Source organism: Eschrichtius robustus, chromosome 9 (genome assembly GCF_028021215.1).
Source record: "Eschrichtius robustus isolate mEscRob2 chromosome 9, mEscRob2.pri, whole genome shotgun sequence".
NCBI lineage: Eukaryota > Metazoa > Chordata > Mammalia > Artiodactyla > Eschrichtiidae > Eschrichtius > Eschrichtius robustus.
The window spans coordinates 26349597-26372551 of NC_090832.1; the positions used below are offsets into that span (position 1 = coordinate 26349597).

The 22955-nt window shown below is 45.6% G+C and overlaps 1 protein-coding gene and 1 pseudogene across 1 annotated transcript; both read right to left on the minus strand.

The window, feature by feature from the left end:
* Positions 1-4692: 4692 nt before the first annotated feature.
* Positions 4693-5175, minus strand: LOC137769347 (ubiquitin-conjugating enzyme E2 N-like; annotated as a pseudogene).
* A 947-nt stretch (positions 5176-6122) lies between these two features.
* On the minus strand, positions 6123-21671 carry TNFAIP3 (TNF alpha induced protein 3). The gene is made up of 9 exons (XM_068551393.1): positions 21419-21671; positions 17719-18028; positions 14223-14413; positions 13429-13576; positions 13094-13264; positions 11809-11989; positions 9746-10650; positions 8897-9078; positions 6123-8186 (listed from the first exon to the last, which is right to left on the minus strand). Exons 2-9 carry the CDS (start codon positions 18011-18013, stop codon positions 7902-7904), a joined length of 2358 nt encoding a protein of 785 aa, XP_068407494.1. The 5' UTR covers positions 18014-18028; positions 21419-21671; the 3' UTR covers positions 6123-7901.
* Between the last annotated feature and the right edge of the window lie 1284 nt (positions 21672-22955).

The window sequence follows — 22955 nt, forward strand, 5'->3', positions numbered from 1 at the left end:
ATCTCTGATCTTGGTTAACGTGATATTGCCTCTGGAAGATGGAGCTTTTATGCCATTTTGTGCCAAAGAAGACTCACAATGATAAGAAATGCCAAAAAAAAAAAAAAAAAAAAAAGAAATGCCACCTAGTAGGGGTTCAGATGACAAGCTGGTCACCTGTGGAAAGCGCCACCTGAAAGAAGGCACCATCCTCTTTAACTGCCTCAGTTGCACACTAACTGTACTTGTGTGCCCTTCCTCTTATTGTCTCTGTGAAAATTGGACTCTTTGGGCTACTAGTGATTCCAATCCCTGGCTGCATATTAGATTCACCTGAACTTAAAAAAAATGCAAAACTCGAGAGTGCCCTCCCAGGCCAATTAAGGATGGGAATATCTGGGCATTGCCTTGGTTTAAAAACTGTCTGTGTGATTCTAATATGTCCCCAGGGTTGAGAGCCATGAGTTTGATTATTGATAGAAAGGGGGAGAAGTTCCCCAATATATTTTTAAAAACATTTAATGAGCATTTTACGGACGAGAAACCTGAGGCTCAGAAACATGAGGCAATTTGCTCAGGTCTGTATCGCTAATAGGCAACAGGGCCAGGGTTTGAACCTAAAATTTCTTTTACAAAATATCAAGTTCTTTCCATGATATCTGGGCTCATGCAGAAGAGAAGGTAAGAGCTCTGCCAGATTCTGGTGAAGGGAGAAGATTGAGGGGAGTGAAGGCAGAAAGGGCTTCTGGAAAGACTTCCCAAGAAAAGACAGAAAGGTAGAGACCTTTGCAGAATGTTCTCCAGCAGCTGTCTCCAAAGAGTGTGCAGAGGACTCACTGGGGGCGTGAGAGGAAAACGGTAAGATTTCTCTTAATTCGTTTTCATTTCTTGGTTTTTTGCATGTTTTACAAAGCACAGGATACACTGATATGGTAATATATGTCTATAATTTATAAAGAAACATATCCACATACAGTGGGAGTACATGCTCAAAAAATTTTTATGGTAGGGGCACATAGTCAAAAAAGTACAGAGTCCACTGCTTAGAGAAGATCTTCTAAACCAGGGCTGGTGCAACCCAATCTGCCCAGGCCCCTGCCCTGCAATACAGCCGGCCCTCCCTCTGTATTTGTGGGTTCCACATCCGTGGATACAGAGTGCTGACAGTAGGACACACCATTTTATACAAGGGACTTGAGCATCTGGCATTTTGGTATCTTCTGGGGTCCTGGAACCTATCCCTCGAGGATACAGAGGGACGACTAGATGCACTGAACTCCGGGCCGGAGGCGGGGTACAGACGCGGGAATTCTCAAAACATTTCTTCAGGTGTTACTAGTGTCATGAGAACGCTTGGTTAAGAATCATTGTTCTAGAGCAGAGGTTCTGAAAGTGTGATCTGGAGGCCTCTGGGGGTCCTTAAGACTCTGTCAGGGACTCCGTGAAGTCAAAAAATATGTTTATAACAATACCAAGGTGTTATATGCCTTTCTTGCCCTTAGTCTCTCATAAGTGTTCAGTGGAATTCTCCAGAGGCTCCATGACATGTACTAATGTTGTCATTCTGGAAGCTAATGGGGTGTTTGCTTGTGTATTTTGTGCTTTGAAGTTTCTTCAGTTTCAGTTTCTAAAATGCTAAATATAAATAGGTATAACACATATACACAAAAAATCTCTGGGGTCCTTAATCATCTGTAAGAAGGCAAAGGGGTCCTGACACCAAAAAGGTGTCCTATTCTAGAAAGTATAGAAGGCCAGGAGATATATATATAATATAGTGGCAGAAGACAAGAATGAACAGTTAAGTTGGTTCAAATTGTAAACAGCATTGCATAGCGTGTTGGAATTGGACCCCAATGGCTTTTGATCTCATACCATCTTTAAAAACATTTTTGAGCATGCATTCACAGTATGTGTGTTATTTTAAATTAATTAAAATACACTATTATATTATATAGAACATTAAAAATCAGAAAATATAGGAATTTTAAAACAGATAAAGATGAATCAAGCAATATTTTCAAATAACTATTTTTATTAATGGTAAAATACCTTCTGCTCTAAATAAGAAATAAAATTTTTAAACATGTTTTATTATTTTTTAAAAAATCATCTATTGCTTTATAACAAAGCCATTCCAAAGTCTGATTCTAAATTCACTTTGTTGTGATCCTTGACTGAGCTGGAAAAGATACCTACAGAAGATAGAAAAACAATAGAAGTTGGAGAGAAAGAAAAAAAAAAAATCGTTGTGCCTCCTTATTCATAATGAATTAAATTTCATTTCCAGCTATCAACTATGCAAAAGTTTTTGTCTAAACTTAGCTAATAAATTTCAATCTTCTTTGATTTCAATTAGTTGGGAAGGTGTAAAGATACATCCATATTTCCAATAAACAGGTTCAAAACCCCCTGTAACTCTTCCTTTGGATACTTTTTAACCAGACTAGAATATTTTGTTTCCAAGTTTAAGTGTGCAGGTAAGAGAGTGTCTAGGTGGCACAGCTATAGCAGTTTCGGTAATAAAATCACTTAACAAAGGATAGGTCAAATTTTATTTGTATCAAGATGCAGGAAGTCAGTGAATGAAGGCACTATTGCTACCCCCTCTGAGCTGAGCAACTCACAGTTACTTCAGGACTGCTTGGGTGACAGTGACCCCCCTGATGTTGACAAGGGGAGAACACCAGTAGTAATTCATATATCAAATATCAGCAAAATGAACTCAGAGGTTTCCTGTTTTCTTCCTGCAACTCCTGGTTGCACGCACCCGGCTTTAGGAACAGTAGAAAGCCATGGGGGAATTTTAATTAAAGGAGAAGCATTACCAGGTCTGTGATTTACAAGCATAGGTAACTAGTAAGAGATTGTCTAGAAAGGAGAGAGACCAGAGGCAAAAAAAGACAGCAGGAGGCTGGGGTCCAAGCTGGAGCAGCAGGAGGAAAGGGGGGAAGAATGGATTTGCGAGACATTTTGGAGACACACTTCACAGAAGTTTGGATGTGGGAGGATGGGGAAAAAGTCTAGAGGTGGCAAGGAAGCTGATAATGCCCTTCCCTGTGCATGGAAGGAAGAGGGCAGGAATAAACATTACGCGTTCGGTTTCGGATGATCTGAACTTCCACCCATGTGTGGTATGAAGGTGATATTCCACAGTGTTAGAAGTAAAGATCTGGGCAAGCTGAAGCAAAGTCCGTTCTTTCCAAGTCTTATTTTTCAGCCCTCCACGCCTAGGTCCTTTGCCTTTTTGGAAAGTCATCGATTTCTTTGAGACTTTGAAGAAAGCCACTGGCCCCACTTCAGAAGGATAATGTACACACCCCAATATGAAATTGTACATATGCTTTATAGAGTCCCCAGCCCTGAGGTCCATCCACCACTCCAGATTGGAGATGTGCCCTAAGTGGCTCCCTTGCTGCCCTCCAAACCTGCCCTATTTCATTGTATGTGCCATTTCTCTGAGTCAGAGATAGTTTGCTAATTATAAGTCACTTCCTATTTTAGAAATCCTGATGACTTATGGTCAAATGCTTATGTTCATCATACTGATTGAAGGACTGTAATTTTTAATGTCGGGTGAGAGACAGAGGAAGAATGGAGAAAAAGAGAAGAGGTCAATTCAAGGCTCTGTGATTTCTCTGGGTAAGCATTCATACAGCTCAGATAGGATGGGGTGTCATGGGACACACACAGCATCACCTGTGAATGATTCTTGCCTGATTAAAATGAATCTAATAAGAAGTCTAGAAAGACAAGTGAAATGACACCAGAAGAAAGCAATCTGCCAAATCCAGAATGTGAGTTATTCTACAGAACAAATGACCTAATCACCTTAAAAAATAGCATGAAAACTTAAAAAGGGGGAGTGTCACGGAATAAAAGAGCCTTAAGAAATGTTAGCAATCAAAAGCAATAGGACTCTGTATAGTGGAAAATGTGAGAAATTAGAATACAAACTTAGAATTGGATGGTATTAAAAATAATTTAGCTGGGTGTAATAATGGTGGTTATAGAAAAAGAACCTATTCTTTTTTTTTTTTTTTAGAATAACAAAAAATATTTTACTAAAACATAAGATTTACAGAAGTTTCCAGACAAGCCATACAAAATGGTCACAAGCTTTTTCTTGAAGGGAGGATTCTACACTTGACAGCAAAGTCACAGTGTTATTAGTGAGGGCTGTGATCAAACAATCAAGCTTGTCCATCTACAGTGTCTAAATAACGTTAGACTTGGCTAGAGAGCATATTCTAAAGAACTGGTTAGCTGCTTTTAACCAATGCAATTAGATCACCATAAAGAGGGGGAAAGGAGCCCATAAAATTAAAATAAAACTACCTTCCCCCCACCACCAAAAAAAATAATAATAATAAAGAAAAACACCCACACCCCTGCAGCTAACCCTGACAACTACCTTCATTCACAGTGCTTTATACTCAAACCATGATGGGGAAATGAATAAAAGCAGAGAAGGGCCACTGCTTTTACACGTTTCGCAACAATCCAGATGACACTTCTGGCCTCTGCTCATGCTTTACAACAGTGAATCAGGACAGGACATAGATTTGCTAATGTGCATTTAATCACCAAAGGACTGAAGATGTCTGGGCTTTTATTCTGTAATGTTTCTAAGACTGTGTCCATTAAATGCAAACAAAAAAGGAAGTCTTGGCAGAACAGGAGAAGTGATGTACACTTGATGATCGGATAGATTTAAATATTATTCATGGCATATAGCCTAGTTCATGCTCTAGCTGTTTCTATGGCTTGGGCTTCGTTGATCTTCCACTGCTCCGCTACATCATCTGCTAACAGATCATCTGGATTGGGGGCACTTAACAAAGCCTGGATCGATAGCAACTGTGCGGATCTGCACTGCTGGGGACCACTTATCTTTCAAAACATCTAAACATATTCTTCCCAACTTGTCTACATTAGGATGATAAATTTTGGTCATGAAACGTACTTTAGGGGCTGCCATTGGGTATTCTTCTGGAAGGAATAGTTCAAGTTTAAAAGTCCCTCCCTCAAAGGGGGAATCCTGAGGGCCAGCAATGACCACATGAACATAACGGGCGTTGCTCTCATCTGGTTCTGCTTTAATGCCGGCAACTGGCTCTGCCAGCAAACGCTGGGTTTCCTTGATAATCCTGCGGGGCAGCCCGGCCATCTTGTCAGATCCCGTGTTCGGCCTCTGGTCTCAAAAGAACCTATTGTTATCAATTAGAGATACACACTGATGTATATGTGAGTGTGAGGACACAATATCTGGAATTTGCTTTAAAATAATCCAGAAAAAAAAAAAGAGGTGACAGATGAAACAAATTTGGCAAGATGTTTCTAACTGTTGAAACTGGATGATGGATATATGGGGGCTCATGATACTCTTTATCTGTTTTCTTGTATGTTACAATTTCCCACAGTAAGTTTAGAAATAATTATAAATATTTCTTTAAATGCATGGTTCTAAAATCTGGCTGATGATCAGAATCTCCTGGGCAGCTTTAAAAAAAAAAAGAGAGACTCCAGGAGCTGCACAGTCCTTCGGGATTAATCTTCTATAGGTACACTTGTACTGGGTGGAAGAATGGGCCATTTATAATTTCCCAGGACACTGGTGCCACCGGCGCTCATGGCCAGCACCGTCATAGGTCACCTCTTCTAAGATCTGACCCAGAAGTCTTACACTCCTTCCTCCCCTCTGATTTCTTTCCTTCCTGTCTCTCTCTGCTCCTCCCCCTTGTCTTTTCTCTCTGTACTTCAGTAAGGCTGAGGGCAGGAAACTGCAGAGAAGCACAGGGAACAGGCACCGGCACGTCTTTCCTACTTCCCTCTGGGCCTCCATGCCTTCCCTGTTAAACCAGATGCCTTACCCTTAACAGTCAGTTCTCTTAATATCTATGGGTGAGAGATGTACCCCCAGCCCAGGTGTTCCTTGAAATAAAGTTGTTTGGGAAGTGTGGTCTTAATGTTGGGGCCTTTTTCTTTCACCATTCGTAAACAGAAAACATCAAAATTTGTTCTTAAATAATTTACTTTTTAATCTTGACTTCTGTGAAAAGTTACATTTAAATTTAGGCAAACTTGAAGAAAGCCAATAGAGAGTCAACAGTTTTCTATCAGAGACAACTAAATGTGCAAATTTCAAATGTTTTCTATAATAAGTATAAATAATTCCATTTATTCACATTAAGAATGAAAATGTTGATACATATAAAATATTAAAATAGCAACTTCAAAAGAACTAAATGAAAACACTGAAGTTTATCTGAAATCTTTAGAAAGACATTATAAAGAGATCTGTCAAGGAAAAAGGCTTATGGTATCTCAAGGGGAAAACACATCACGTAGGACAAGTAAAGACTATGGAGAGTTAGTTATAGATTGCCCAAATTTTCAGGTCTTAAGTCCAGACCCTCGAAAAAAAAAAAAATAGCAGCCTTTACCTCTGGGGACAATGTGTTTCCCTTCTTTTTTCTTCTAGAACAAGTATGAAAGCAACACAAAACACACAGAGAAACTGCAGGCCAAGGACAGAAAGAAATTTCCTCGTACTCATGGTTACAAGGTTGTGCTGTCCCAATGCTAAGGTGGCCACGAGGTCACTGCCCTGCACCCCAGCACACAGCATGAACACAGCAAACAAAACCATCACCAAACGCTCTATATTTCCCCGTGACCTTCTCCAATCTCATCCCTGCTCCTTCCCAATCGTCTCTCTAAGGAGGTAGGATACGCAGAAGCATCTATACACTGTGGAGAACGGTTTCTCATCGGAGGGCTGGGAAGTGGCTCTGGCCAAAGTTTCACGAGGAAGCGTGAGAGTTTAATGAATTTATTTTCGATGCGACTTCTTCTTTCCAAAATGTGTGGCAAAGGTCGACTCCCCTACTGTGGTCAGGAGTTTGCTGTGTCTATAACATGACTGAGAGCCAGTATGTTATCTCAAGAAGACAGTATAGCAATTTCTGCAGACCAGAAGAAACAGCTTCACTTAAATAACCTGAAAGTTTGCAATAAAATAAATAAAGTGATTACACAGACACAAAAGTCTGCTGGTGGAGTTCACGTGGACTGTGTCTAGAGTCGTGCTTGCCCCTACAACAACCAGAAAATAGGTTATTATTATCAGTCAGTCTTCTTACTTAAACTTCTGGGGCAGCAGCACAACGTAACAAACAAAATTCCCTCATACATAACACAAGGGGCCATTATGCATGTATACAGGTTTATGCTCACCTCAGTTCAAGTTAACCTTTAGAAGTAAAGACAGTGATCACCAAAAGAGTTACACATCTGCCCACTGAGAATACTCTGAGTTTTACAAGGTGCATATCGTAAGGAGCAGCTGGTGTGCTTTTCACCGTGGACTTGTTCAGTCCCAGCAGCCTCAGCATCAGTCTGTGGACGGTTCTGCTTCTGCCGGGTCCGTGGGAAAGGAACGAGGCAGGGAGGGAAAAACCATGAACGACTGGCACTCCGTGTCTGCCCGTTATCCCTGAGCTTCCCGAGCTTCCGGCACAGGGCCTGCGGGCCTCAGCTCGCCATCTCCGAGAACTGCTGATGGAGGGCAGGGGGACTGGCTCCGAGCTTCCCAGCCCGCCTGACCTGCGTCTTTCCCCTTTTCTCGAAAGATGACGCAGCAGTCCTGGCACGCGTTCTGAGTCCATGAGGTTCCTGGCCGCCTGCTTGGAAGGAGAGGAGGAGGAGCTCTGGGCTGAAGCCCACACCACCTGCGGCCAGTCACACGCTTCAGATGCCAGGCCGGTGACCGAGAGCTTCTTTCCTCCCCTGCTCAGAGACACCCTGGGCCCGCCGTGCAGGGCCGGACCCTCGGGTGGCTCCGGGGGCGCAGAGAACACAGCACCGTGCGGGCTAAGGCTCCAGGCCCCTCCGGGCCGGGGCTGGCCCCCTGGGTCAGGTTAGCCGTACATCTGCTTGAACTGAAAGCACTCGTTGCAGTAGCCGTTGCACTTGGTGTTGCCGAAGTGGTCACAGGCGGGGGCCCGGCAGCGCTGCGTGGGGGGCTCCTCAGGGACGGGCTCGGGCCGCCGGGCGCTGGTGCCCACGCGCTGGCCGAGGCGCTGGCACTCCATGCACAGCTCCTGGCTGCAGCAGGCCAGCACGTCCCTGCAGGTGGCCCGCGTGCACTTGGGCCAGGAGGTGCTCTGGGTGGCTCGGGGCAAGTCTCGGTGCTGGCTCGCCCTCTGGGTGGAGAAAGCAGAGAGAACCACTGTCACGTTCATTGTTCAGGGACCACACGGTGCCATCTCATCCGACGGTGTGGGTTCTACAAAGGGCTGGGTGTGGTGAAGGGCATCTGCCTGACCAAGGGGACAGGGGGAGCCTCCAACGACCTCTCCTCCCCATCCCATGACAACAGACCTGGCCCCAGGGAGGCCCGGTGGAACCACCAACCCTAACACGGAGGCCGGCAAAGGCTGGCCCGGCTCGCTTCCGTCTGGATTAATACTAAGGTGCCCTCATTTAGACCGATTCCCTACCACCCTCCAACCAGCAGGAGAGGCGTCTATCAATGAATGTTTGCTTTTCTTATATGCCAGTAAGTGGAGGCACCCGGGATGTTCTGCCTCTTCCTTCTATCTCATAATAAGAGGATTATTTAAGAAAGTCTGCACTTCTGCTACAAATCCAAGAAGTCTCCGATTGCCATTTGGCTTTTCGGAGGCTTTAACGGGTTTTATTCCACGGCTGGTTTTATTTGCTTCTTAAAATGAATCTAAAGTAAACTTAGGCCATGAAAATCAATAGGAACTGCTGCGCTTCCAGCCCTGGGGGCCAGGCTGACTTTTCCCCTGGTTTTTCCCTGGAACTCAGCAGGGAGGAAAGCCTGCTTATCACTCCGGCAAGGAGGCCGGGCCCACAGGAGAGGGGGAAGTCCCTCAAGATGTCTCACCAGGTGCTCTTCAGTCCTTTTCGCTTCATGAAATCTCTGATTCTGAGCTTCGATGAAACACTTCTGACAGTATCCTTCAAACACACTGCTTCCGAGGGCGCCGCATTCCCTGCCCAGGCAGGGGACAGTGTTCTGGAACCTGGAGGCCGTGGGGCTGGCTTTCCCTGAGGCAGGGACAAAATCTACAAGAGAGCAGAGGTTCATCAGCAACACGTACGGTTCGCCAGGCGGACAGATGCTGACGTCAGAGAAACAGACAGGTTCCTAATGCAGATTAGACCAGCTGCGCTCTACCTACGAGAGCAACCTTTCAGAAACCTAGCAAAATGACCAAGAGAAATAATACTAAAATAAAAACATCTTTGACTTTACAGATCTCTCCCTTTGGAACATGCCGCACTGGTCAGTCACAGTAACAGAACAAGCAGGACATAAAGTGCCCGTCCTTCTTTCAAATTTGAGATTTCAAAAACCACAAATGGACTCTTACAACGTCAGTGAAGGCCGCTCTCTTTCCAGCTACCGCTCATCAGGTTTTGAATTTTCCCTAGTATGCCAGAGTTTCAAAAGAAGTCTCGTTTAAATTCTACCTTACAAACACTACACCACATGACCTTATAAAAACAAATTCTCTGAACTCTACCCACAGGGCTCTTGTGGGTTTTGGAACATGCTGTTCTGTGCTTCTGCTTCCACGTGTGCCGGCAGAGCCACTGTGACTGTCCCCCCATGCAAGGCACACTCTACGCCACAGCCCCTTCTTGAAGGGGCTCCCTTCTTGAATTTCAGGGGCAAACTGCCTTCTACGTGGGGTTTTGAAACAGGGGTGAAACCCATCCTCTCACTCACGTTTATTTTCTCTGTACTCGATGAAACACAGCGTGCAAAAGCCTTTGTTCTCTGGAGTCCCAAAGTACATGCAGCCCGCTTTCCTGCACTTGCTGGTCCCCGTCCTGTCCCCTGGAGTCCGTGCGGCCGGGGAGCGGCGGCCAGAGGGAGCCTCGGGCCCGGCTCTGCGGCAGGCGTGCGGGGAGAGGCTCTGTGCGAGCTGTGAGGGGTCAGACTTGGAGCGCTGGTGGCAGGAGAGGGGGCTGCTCGAGCTGAGGTTCGGGGCGGGCTCGGCTGTAGTCCTTTTAAAGCAAGCGCTGCAGATCCCATTAAACGTCCTGGTGACGTCCTGGAGGCAGGCTCGGCACTTGCCGGGGTCGAGATGCTGCGCGGGGTCCGAGCGGTGGCCCGCGGGGAGCTGCCGGGCGTTGTGGCATCGCTCGCAGAAGCCATTGTGCTGCATGTTGAGGGTGAAGGGGCAGCCGGGGCTCCTGCACTTCATGGCCGTGGTCTCGCTGAACAGGAAGAGACTGGGTGCTGTCGGAGGGGCTGAGTGGGGACCCCCGGCGGGCTCCTCGGGGCTCCAGGCCTCCCCCCGGGAGGCCCCGAGCACCAGGCGGGGCAGCGCCTCAGGACCTGGCTTGGAGCTGGGCTTTGGGGCTTTGGTTTGTTTCTTTTGCCGCCTCTCCGAGCACTCGTGGCACAAAGGCTGGGTGTTCACGGACATGAAGAAAGGGCAGTTGGGCGTTTCGCATTTGATGTCCATGAGAGAAAGCTGGGGGACGGAAGGTTCCAAAGGATTCTGGGGGTGCGTGTCTCTCCGCCCCTGCTCATTGTTTTCCTGCCACTTCTTGTACTCGTGCTGGACAAGCTCAAAGTAATCATCTACCAGGTTTATTTCTTTGGGTAAGTTAGCTTCATCCAACCTAAAGACCAAAAGGAAAAACATGAGACTACACACATACACACACACACACACACACACACACACACACACATGATTTTACACCACTAGATCATAGAGCAAACTTTTAAAATGTGGACTGTGGTGATAATTTCATAACCATTCATTGAAACGCAGCCTATGACGAAGACTTTGCACCTCTAACGTAACACAGTCCAATACTGTTGAGAAGACGTCATTATTTCGAGAATCAGTCTTATTTAATTAATTTTGGTCCACCCCAAATTATAGATAATTCTAAAGAAAGGGCTACTCAGGGGCTGCTTCTACACTTAATTACCCTCTTCCTCTTTGAAAAAGTCACTTTTACTTTCTAACTTCTCAGAGATCAAATTTCTAGTGAAACATTATTCAGGGTATTCATTTGCGATGAGCTTACTTTACAGTACAAACTACCTTGTAATGTGTTCTGTATTTTGCTTTATTAATTTATTTTATTAATTTTAAACGTGCACCTGGTCTCTATTGGCGGTAACTGCCACCAGCAGTAACTAAGAGGCATACACACCATCAGGCGCTACCTACTGACTTCCGACTCTGTAATTTGTTCATCTCCACTCTGAGAAACCGATTCTCTTAGGCCTTCTCGGTCTTGTGCATTTCAAGTTCTAGGAAATAGGCATCTCTTTATCATCAAGCCAGTGTTTACAATTTTGATATCTGTACAACCTGCACTCTGGGTCTCTCCTCCCCACCCCATGCGGCAAAGTCACGTGCCTGCCACATAAACACATTCTACAGCTCAGTCTGTGTCTGGTGTGTCTGCCTTACCCAGAAGCCAGGAGAATGAGTGTTTTGTTTCTAAGAATTTTCGCTTGCTAGTCTAGCACTAGGGCAATTAAAAAAAAAAACAACCCATCCTTGATGTGAACGCACTTTTTAAAGCCACAGGGCTGACGCTCAGCATCCAGATATGCAGAAAAATCATTTTGGATAAATTACTTGTTCCCATTTGAAACCCAAGTTAGTGCTACCTGAAGTGATTGTCTCTGACTCACACACAAGCCCCTAAACTTGTTTCACGCTGGAGGAAGCCAGCTTCAAATAACTCTACTGTTGGTCTTTGGGGTAGCAGCAGCTTAAAGATGACAAAGGATAGAGCAAAAAACAAACTGCTTACTTTGCAGCGTTAATTAAATGGGTGGTGCCATGGTCCCAGCCTTGAACAGGGATTTCTATCACCATCAAGTACTCTTTCAGGAGCTTTTCCTTCATCTCATTTTCAGGATCTGTCAAAAAGTGAACTTTTAAGTCTTCGAATCTTCCTCTCTCTCTGTTAACAAGTGGAACAGCTCGGATTTCTGAGGGAAAAAAATAACACGTCAGCAAAATATGATTCTACTAAATGAGATTATGTGTGAGGCCATATATATAACGACTACATTTTGAAAATGCAGAAAGGATACAACTACAGAGTGGAAAAGTATTATCTAGCCACAAAATCAAATGGGGAAACGAACTGTGCTAAACTCTAATAAAAAACACACGGTTGGGACTTCCCTGGTGGTGCAGTGGATGAAAATCCGCCTGCCAATGCAGGCGACACGGGTTCGAGCCCTGGTCCGGGAAGATCCCACATGCCGCGGAGCAACTAAGCCCGTGCGCCACAACTACTGAGCTTGCACTCTAGAGCCTGGGAGCCACAACTACTGAGCCCATGCACCTACAGCCCGTGCTCCACAACAAGAGAAGCCACCGCAATGAGAAGCCCGCGCACCGCAACGAAGACCCAATGCAGCCAAAAATAAACAAAATTTTAAAAATCCAAAAAAACCCTACACGGTTTCCAGGAGGCCCACAGCATATTAAGCAGCCTGGAGACAGTAGGTCTTACTGGTTAAATCCCACACTCAGAACCAGACCGACCTGGGTTCGAGTCCTGACTTTGCTACCATCCATCTCTGTGGCATCAGGTAAGTTATTTAACTTCTCTGGGCTTCCAAGTGCCTCATCTGTACTATAAGGCTATCGCATCCACAGGGATGCTGTGAAGATGAAGTGAAATGAAATAATGTACCTAAGCCTTTGTAAAGTGCCTTATTAGCTCCTCATTAAGCTACTACAATAATAGCTAACCTGCCAGACATTTACCTGCCCCATGCGAGGCACTGTATTATGGGCTAATTAAGAAATGGTAGCAGTAATATATATTATCTCCTACTTGCCACTAACATGCTGAAAGTACTTCCCAAACTATAGACAAAAAGTTGCGGGCACATTACGATGACTGTTATTGCATCACTGTTGCTAAACAACTGACAGAACACTGTATTTCAATAAAACTAATACACTTAAATGAGACTTTCAATAAGGAGCAAAAAAGCAAACCCTGACGTTCAGGAGGAACGGGGTGTACCAGTATCTAACAGCAAGTACAAATGTGAATAGATGCTCAGTTTTCTCACCAGGTCCACTGTCCTTCATGGTCACCAGGGGTACAAAGTGTTGGCTGTCGTAGCCGAGAATGATGGGGTATCTGTAGCATTCCTGCGCAGGCCAATGGAGAGGCAAGTAAATTCCGCCCACCTTCAAAGGAGCGAAATTGGAACCCGATTCCAAACTTCTCAGCATTTTGTCTGTTTAAGGAAACAGAAAGAAACAATAAGGCCCTCCGTGGCTTTCATCAGATTCCATTCAACTATGGTCTCCTGTAACTTTGGTAGCATGGGTTTTGCTAAGAGGTAAAGCGCTAAAGCTGAAAAGCACTTAAATACAGGTAAGCCCTCAGCAGGCATCTCACCTGAAATGACAATGACCGGCCTTCTGAGGATGTTGCAAAGGACAAATATGTGTATTTCTTCCAGTGAATTATACTGAAGTCCACTGCGGGCCACTGGTATGTCCGTGGATGCCATTTTGACAAGGCTGTCCCATTCATCAGTCCAATTCTAAGGGGACAGAAAGGAAATCATTGAATGTACTCTGCACTAAAAAACAATTCTGGCTTCACCCTATAATCAATCACTTGTATCACTCAGCTTACTTTTACCCTTTCTTGAAATTATCATTTAAACGATCACCCTTTTGTCCCCACTTTGGTTTTCTTCCCTTACTTTTTTCCACTACAAGGCAAACTCAAAAGTAGGGGAGGACGGGGACAGCACCTGCTTTCAAAAAAATCCCTGATGAGGCATAATGTCAACGCTCCTCATCCAAATGTGCACAAAAATCCCAAACTTGTGACTGAAAATGGGGAGGCACCCGTCTGAATTTGACTGGCTGGCGCTCAGTAAAGCATGAGAAGGGCGATCAAACTGAAAAACAACTAAAACGCCACAGGGAAGCCCAAGATCAGAAAGATCATTCTAAAATGACTCCCCAGCTGGGAAGCTGCTGCCCTGGAGCCCCCCAGCAGTGACAAGAGCCTCAGGTCCATCCCACAGGAGGCTTCTGGTGTTTTCCATCGACTCTGCTTTGCCAATCTCATGTGACCCGGCAAATCACATGCTCCTTGAGAGCAGGGACTGGCCGAAGGTACTGTTTTGCCACCGTGGAGCTCTGTCAATAGATGCTTGATGAGGAAACACAACATACCCGGGTATCGTAGCAAAGCCCCGTTTCCACGAATTCCTGAGACTTAAGAGACTCCAGCTGCCAGCGGAATTTAAAGTTGCGGGTGTCCGTCTCCTTGAGGGTGCTGAAGAGCGCCTTCCTCAGGACCAAGTCTGTGTCCTGAACACCCCACATGTACTGGGAAGCAGCGTGCATGAGGCAGTTTCCGTCACCTGAGGACAGAAGGGAAGCAAATTCAAGCAATCGGACATCTAAGGCCTAGCAGGGGTTTACAGAATAAACTAGCCTTACGGCTACCATGCGGGGACCCAATAGCGCTTGTGAGAAACGCCAGTGGTTTAATGTCTTAGTCGAAGGGCTAACTGGTAACATTTCACAAGGTGATGACAGCTTTAACGAAAGAAAAATATATCATTCTTTGAACTCTTATTTTTAATGAATGATACTAACAGAGCCAAGGAACCAGGGACCGAGAGTCAGGGGCCCTTGGTTCCAGCCTGGCTCTGCCCTAACTAGTTTAGGTGACCTTGGGGGGAAATTCCTTAACGTCTGAGTATTTTTCCTTTGGAAATGAGGACATTGGATTATGATCTCTGAAGTCCATTCCTTTCCAACATGCCTTGATTTTCTGGCTAAGACGCTGGCACTATTGCTCTCTGACTCTGAGAGAGAACCCCCAGGGTAACATGCTCAAACTAGGAAGCTGGTCTGGCTCCATTTACTAGACAGGGACGGTCTGGCCATGACTCAGCGGTACATGACTTGACCGTCCCACCACAGCCTTTGGGGCCTGGGAGCTTCCTCTCCTGGTCTGTAAAGTGGGATTGAGAAGACTGAATTACCTACTGCCTGCCCACCTCACCCCCAGAAATGCCTTGTGTGAACCCGCCTGTTAGCAATTAGAGTCCTTCTTCAGAGTTAAAGAGGGCCTCGATGTCTACATTTGAAAATAACTCAGTGTTTAGGGCTGGCACTTGAAGAATTTTGAGCCTTTTGAGAAAAAGATAGGTCTAATTTTATTCTATCACTTTGTTACTTTTATAGGTTAAAATCCACAATTCATGAGACTGCATTGCTCTTTGAACTCCAAAGAATAAACATTTTGGAGGTCTGTTTAATATTAAAAAAGTTAACTCCTTAGTCTCTTTTGGGAAAGTGCATAATTGTTTTTATAAAGAAAAGTTCAATCGTGTTCTTACATTGTTCTATGGGGCAATAAAGCTATTTGAAATTTTATCAAATCTTAATTATAGTCAACTGTAAACAACAACAACAACAAACCCTCAAAAATATATCTGCGGCCAGTACCCGTTCAATTTACACACTTAGAAAAACTAGCTAAATAAACATTCAAACAAATGAACCAAAAAGATCGCTCAAGGCTTGTGTCTTGGCAGAAATGTAGCAACAACTGCATTCTGTTGAAATTTCCCCTTTGCAAAATCTAGAGCAAAGATAAGGCTTTTTTTCTTCTTGTGCTTACTTTCAGTTCTTTATTGAGATGCACCAGCATAAAATTCCCTAAGTAACATCTGGAATTCCCCAGCGCTAAGTTATTTGACTAGCAATTGAGCAACAGCTATTGTACTTTTTGTTCTGGTGTGTAGACATTTAAAGTGCGAAGTGCGCCCTGGACTTTCCAAGTGGGTGTGGTCAGGGTGAGCTGGAATAGGGCTACTCATTATACAAGTGAAATCGCTGCAGCCAATAGACGTTGGAATTTTTCACATGAAGTTTCAATTTTATGCCACCTACTCCCTTCCTCATTCACCACAGTCTCATATCCTCAAATGCAAACTTGTGAATCACCCCCTCCCCAAACAGACCATTGACTTTGTAGAGCCCTCCTATAGGGGGAAGGCTTAAAAAAAAAGTGCTAATAAAAATCAGAGAGGAAAAGTCATTTGTTTCCTTCCTTCCCCTAAATATCTTTTCTTCCTTTTCCAGAAATTTAAGGAACTTTTTTGCAAGTGGTGAAATAAAAGGATTCTGAGCCTAAAAATCCTTACTTCTCAGAAAATGATATCAGAATGCACTTGCTTTTGTAGTTTTGTTTGGAGCGTGAATCCTTGATTTAAATGACCTATCTTTGCAAAGCAAGTATTTACTTTTTATATTCCATTTTTTTCTCTTAAGGAACCAGAGCAAGTTAACCCTAAAATCTCAGTTCAGTTCATGATAATATGGTTTTTCTCTTTCTACCACATTTCTAATTTGGCAGAATCTCTTCTTTCCAACTCTCCCACCTCTTTTTGTAACCAAATGGGAGAGAGTTAAAACCACAGACTGTCAGGAACATAAACCCCTTGATGATGACTTAACATAATTACCTACTTCTAAGCATCACTTGACTTAATGCCAAGAACAACGTAAACACTACATAGCCCCAGTTTTCTTTCTATGTTTCTAAGAATCTATGCTTCAAAAATAAAAGCAAGATGTTGAGGTAATGCTAACTTCCAGAACCAAAGGAAAAAAACATGTCCCTCAATCGTGCCAAGTTACCCAAGTCAAAAATGGCCAAAGTGAATGTTGCAATTTATTTAAGTTGATGTTCTTATCATCTCACTGTCAACAAGGATGTACTAATTTTGCCCTTCGACGTATTATTTTGATCGGGATGGTTTAGGGTTGTCACTGATCTGAGGACAGGAGCCTTTTGAGAAAAAGGCCTTACTTAAGACCATAAGCAGTCTACTTGCTTCTTGTAATAATTCGCTACATTTATAAAGTAGAATTTTGTATCTGCATGAAACAGTATGTTCGAACGTTTCTGTGATGTGCATGCTCTTGCTCAAAGGAAATAAATAAAAAACAAAACAGTAAAGCTTAGAACAGGAAACACCTACTAGTCATAAAAGGCCATTGGGAAGACAGTCACAGACAGCAAGAAATGCAGTACAGTACTAGGAATCCCTAAAAAAACATGAAGTAGAGGTCTAAAACCTGCACTAAAAATCTCAAGTATCTTTCTAGTTCATATCATGGGATTGTAGGCAACAGAACCCAGGTAAGGGAGGAGCTGACAACAGTCACTGGTTAACCCATAAAATGTCACCGATTCAAGAAGTGTAAGGCCATCATCACAAGCATTTTCTAATGACAGTGGGAAACGCTACCAGTTTTCACACAATGCTTTCCTTTTGAACTTAAAGCCTTTTGATATTTCCATTACTGGCTAAGGAAGTGTATTTCACAGATGATTAAACAGTTGCAAGAATTACATACAGAAGTCATACATACATACCGTACACATATACTTAATAGGTGCATGGTGTCTAGAAATGCATTCTTAAAGCCTCAGTGTGCTCTGCTGTCTAACATACACTAGAAAATATCCTTAATTAAAATATTCACAAAACAAGCTTGCTTTCGTTACGTGCCCCTTATAGAATCTCTCTACTAAGGTACCTACGGCCTTAAGAGATACGATTTGTACTGGTGCTATTACCTTCTAAGAAATGGGCACCCAGGCCGGTGGGAGCCACCCCAGCCCCCAGACAAAAGCACGTCTTACCATTTGTTTTCAGCGCCACAAGCTTCCTGACTTCTCGACACCAGTTGAGCTTCTTCTGGCTTTCCAGGGAGGCCTGGATGTTTCTGTCGATGAGAGCATTGTGGATGATCTCCCGAAACTGTGGACAAAACTGGCAAGTTCTGAACATTTCCAGTGTGTACCGGTGCATGGCTTTAAAATGGTGAATGATTCCATTGGTGGGTTTAAAAATATCTTCTGGAGTTCTCTCTCTTATCTTCACAGCTTTCCGCATATTGCTCAAATACAAAGCCAGAGGAAGGAGTTGCTCAGCCATGGTGCCCTCCAACACCTGAAGAGGAGGGAAAGAAAACCCCATGCCGTTAGCTCGGCTTTGATATGACTCCTATATACCTGCCTGCAGGAAACCCCAGTGTTTGATCTTGTCATCACCCGAAGCGGTAGGCAAAAGATCTTAGTCACCTCTACTCCCAGGATACTAGCTGCCCCCAAAGATGAACTCACACCGGACTGTTTTAAGTTACATCACTTTTAAAGATTAGTCTAAACAAGAGAAGGAAGGCGGGGAGTGGGCAACGAGGAGGAGGGGAATAACCCATGTTTTCAGTAACATTTGTCAGGGAGCCAAGCCTGTCTGTCAGCAACAGGTATGGTGCCTCGTAACCGACTGAAAATCCCACTTCATCCTGATGCCGCTCTGGGGCAGCCACTGGATTTTAGGCGCCCTGAATGCCAGTTACAGGCACAATGTAGTCCTGACAAGTCTGGCTCCTTTCCTAACAGCACCACCGAGCAACCCTTGCTCTTAGGCAAAGTCTTGACTGACCTCTTTCAAGCACTCCCTCCCTATACTGGAAAGATAATAAATATTTTGTGAAAAATCCTGCAATTTTATGCCGCCACCTAGGCTATTGATTGGACTTTTCTCTTTAGTCTCCAAAAGAAATATTTATAAAGCGTTTACTTGTAAAATGTATTATAATATACAAAGAGTTAAACTGAATGTTTTATAACCAACAAAAAAGCTTATTCCCAGCAAGATGTTTTGCAATCTTAAGAGCAAACAGTCAGCGGTCTTTCAGAACCTCTCCACTGAACTTAACAACATCAGAATAAAAAATAGAATAATAATAACAATAATAGAATAATAAATTCTATACTTCCAAGAGCAGATATTGGAAGTACAGAACTATATTCTATATAATTACAGAATTAACTGTATTACTTCAACTCAACCGTCAACCAAATTTTATTATCGTCCTCCAGGTACCAACACTCAGGTGGATTTCGCACCCTGTCTTCACCCTGAAATCTTCAAGCACAATGAACTGGTGGAAAGAAATAAAAGTCTGGAAGCAGACAAGGAAAGAAGTTTCAGCCAGAGGGACCACTCAGGACAAATGAAAGAGGAGGGGGGCAAACCCCAGCATCTCCAACCCATGCCAACAGCATGGAATGATGGAATGATGTAACGTGGGATCTTTACAGAGCAGAGCTTTGTGGAGAGCCAGCTCACATTCGCTGGCCCTTAGTAGGGTACCTTGCCATCCATCCTAATTTCCAAAATGAAGACAAAGACATTTTCAGAGCATGAAGAGAGCCCCTAGGAAGTTTCACTGCATTTGTTGATCCCACTCCTGTGTCATACTCTTTACCAGGGCAAGCCTCTAGCTGAGAAAGAAGCTAAACCAATGTAAGAGGGAGAAGAAACCTAGATTACAGAGAAGCCAGTCCTGGTGGGTCTCAGCTCTCTCAAAGCCATTGATAAAATGGTCTAAATTCTCATGGCCCGCTCCAAGGAGAGAGGTAGACTAGAAGACTCTGAGGTTGCTTCTAGAGGTGGTAGATTTAGCTCAGGATTCCTTATCTGATAGCTGGGTGATGCCTGGAAGAAGTCATTCTCTGGGTCAAACGGTAATCAGTGCTTTGATGTCAGATATTCCTTGCAGGTGGATTTGGGCAAAATCATGGCAGGACCACAGACACAACGAAGGGACAAAAATATCACACACACTTCCCCTTGGTGGCATGGCAAATGCCTCTTTCACGATGTCATTCATTTGTCCATCCATCACTCAACAAGCACTGCCTGACCACATACTTCTACTGCCTGACCATCAGCTTGATGCTGAGGCTAAAGATAAAGACAACCTTATTCCCCGGCTTGAAATCACATGACCACCTTAGTCTCCATCCACGGCAACTGCAGTACCGGTCCTGCTCAGGTAGGTCCCACACCATCCAGGGGCAGGGCTTTGCTGAGAAGCCCGGTCTTCCAACACCCGCCCTTTGCTAATCTCAGGACACCACTCCTGTGGTTGCAGTGCCTGCTTCTCTCACAAGGAAACAGACAGGCAAGAGGAAGATTTGAAACAAGCTAGTTGTAGCTTCTTTTTGCTTTTTTGACTCTTCTATTATCTTCTTCTTCACCTAAGATCTTTCAGCAAAGTTTTCAAATAGTGAGAGCTGGAACCATAGGCAAGACATGCAAATGTCAACATTTGAAAGCCCGGTGTCACCTCACTCATAGGTTCAGCCTCGCACGGCCTGCAGAACTGCCTCCTTAAAAGAAATCAAAACCCACCGCCCAACTGCCCAGGACTTGGACTTCTCCACACTTAAGATTAAAGAATAATCTGACCAGTGATAAAGAATTTCTGAGCTATGACTGTAATGTCCTTATATGCAAAGACATACAATATTACCCGTAACACTTCTTTCATGTTTGTTACGTCATTGGCTTTTTATCAACAAATATCGACTGTTTAGAAAGTACCCCTCCAAAAATTCAAAAATTGTACAAAGAATTGGAAAAAAAAAAAAAAAAAAAGAAGCACTTTAGACCACCGAGACTGAAGCAGTAACTGGCTGTTTAATACTCTGGGACATTAGGGCTGTGGTCCAGAGGACCCTGAAACACTGGTTCTCTCAGAAGGCTGCCCTGAGATACTTGACCAGAGCGGCTTTCCAAGGAAAGAAGATCAGAGGCAGGGAGAACTGAAAACAAAGCGGTCTCAACAAGTTCTGAGCTCCTTCCTTACTTAATACCACGGCTTTCCTGAAAGGCCAGGTGGCAGGATGTGGGACGACCCCGGCTGACAAAGACAGTCTGACTGGGGGATAGGGGCCTGCAGATGCTCTAAACTGGAGCCCCCAAAGGCAGGCCGACCACCCACTGCTACACGCATACTTCTCTGACACTGCTTAACTCTCAGTGTCTGCAAGCCGTCCCCGGGAAGTTGAGCTGACCTGGCTCCCCGCCCCCTGGGTTTTGCTGCCCCTGAGACATCCCACACCTTTGGGCTGGTGCTACAACAATCTGGAAAGAGGCCACAGCAGTTTGCAAGGGCTACGTAGCCGTAAGCATGCAGAGCTTGATTCCAAAAAAGACAAGCCAAAGAGCAAAGCACCAATGACCACCCGCGACCAAGCGGCCCCGGGGGCGACTCTCCCCGCAGGCAGCTACCTTTCAAGTTCTCTGCATTATCTGCAAGAAACAGCTGGCTGGATCCTTGAATCCCGGCTGTCACCCCAACATCTGGCGCGGCCCCCTCAACTCTCAGCAGATCAGAACCTACAACGGGTACAAACGGCCAACAAACTCCCCTCTGGAACCGCTGCAAAACCAAGGCCAGGTCGACGGGGCCAGCCCGCGGGTCGCTGCCAAATTCGCACCCGCAGCCCTTGCCCGGGGGAGACGGCACAGGGACGCGGGGGTTACCTCTTCGGGACACGCGATCCTCTGCAGAAACCCCAAGTGCAGGTCAGGACAGGCGTGCGCAGCCGGCTGGGGTCACGGTCGGGGTCGGGGCCAGGTGGAGGCGGCGCCCCATGGACGCTCTGCTCGGGGTTAGTTCGCGGGCCGCGCCGGCCGGGGGTGCGGATCTCTTCTGCCGCCGCCGCTGCCGCCGCAGTTTCCCCGGCGGCCGCTCTTGCTGCTCCGCCCCCGCGGCCCCTAGCTCGTTGCACTTGGCCGCCACCAAGGCTGCAGACTGCCAGTTCTCTTTTTTCCCTTTCTGTTTTACCGCCCGCGGACAGCCGGGGATTTCCACCCAGGGACTTTCCAGTCACGTGACGCGGGCCGGGCGCCCGGAGCCGGTGGTCTCCTGCCGCTAGGGGGCGCAGGAGACGCGGGAGGCCCGATGCGCTCCGCCCCGCCCCGTCCCCGCCCCGCCCCGCCCCGCCTCGCCCGATGCCCGAGAAACTCCTGCGCCCCGCCCCGGGGTGTCCCCGCGTGAGTCACCTGGGCATTTCGGAAGCTGGACTCAACGTCACATCCATGTGGAAATCGCAGTGATGGGAACTGGAAATGAAATAGGTTCTTTTTCTCAGCCGTTTTTCTGCAGAAAATCATCAGCTGTGGAGAACAGAAGGGAAATCATAAAGAAAGAAAACCCTAAAAACCACCACAGGCCTGCGCTGGGTTTGCAAAGCTTGGACTGCGCACGTGATGAGCTCGTAGGGGAGCGCCCAACTCTGGGCCCCCGGGGGGATTTCGAGAAAAAGATGCAGTCACAGCCCTTGGTCCCCATCCGCAGCATTCGTGCCAGCCCCGGACCCCAGGCTGCTGCGATGCCGTTTCGAAGTGACGTCAGATCTCGTGGCCCTGCAGCCTCGAAATTCTCAGGGGCAAAGCCAGTCTTAGATAAAATTAAGAATCAGAACCACTATAACCCCCGTCCTTCACTTGATTGATTTCCCATCTCCATTTCTGCGTACCAGGGGCCCGGGTGGCATCCCATTCAGGTAGCATATCAGTTGAGAAATCACTTCTAGTCCCTTCCTGTCCTTGCCACGTCCCCCTAAGATCTTATTAGGAGTCTTTTCAGCCCCCCTCACACCCCCTTATTAAATAGCATTCTAAGGGCAGTGTCTTCACCTAGAGGGTGTCCTGTGGAAATAGGTGTCAGCCCCCTTGGCTGTGCAGGAACATGAGTTGTGGAGAGGGGGCACTAGGTCCTTTTACTGTCTTGGTCACCCCCTTGGCTCGGCTCATTTTCTAGAATGACTTGACTAGAACCAGACCGAAGTATTCTGTACCACTGCCCCCTTGTAGACTTAGGTATACTTGTCAGGCCATATAGCTCAAGTTTTGAATTATAAAAATATACTCCTCTCTCCAGTAAGAACCTGCAGAGCGTGGGCTGGAGGCTGCGTGGAGTGTGGCACTTAGAAGAGAGAGTCAGTAGTGACCAGGGTCCCAGGGCTGGTGCTGGTCATTTGAAACCGATGGCTGGAGTTTTTTCCAACTCCAAACC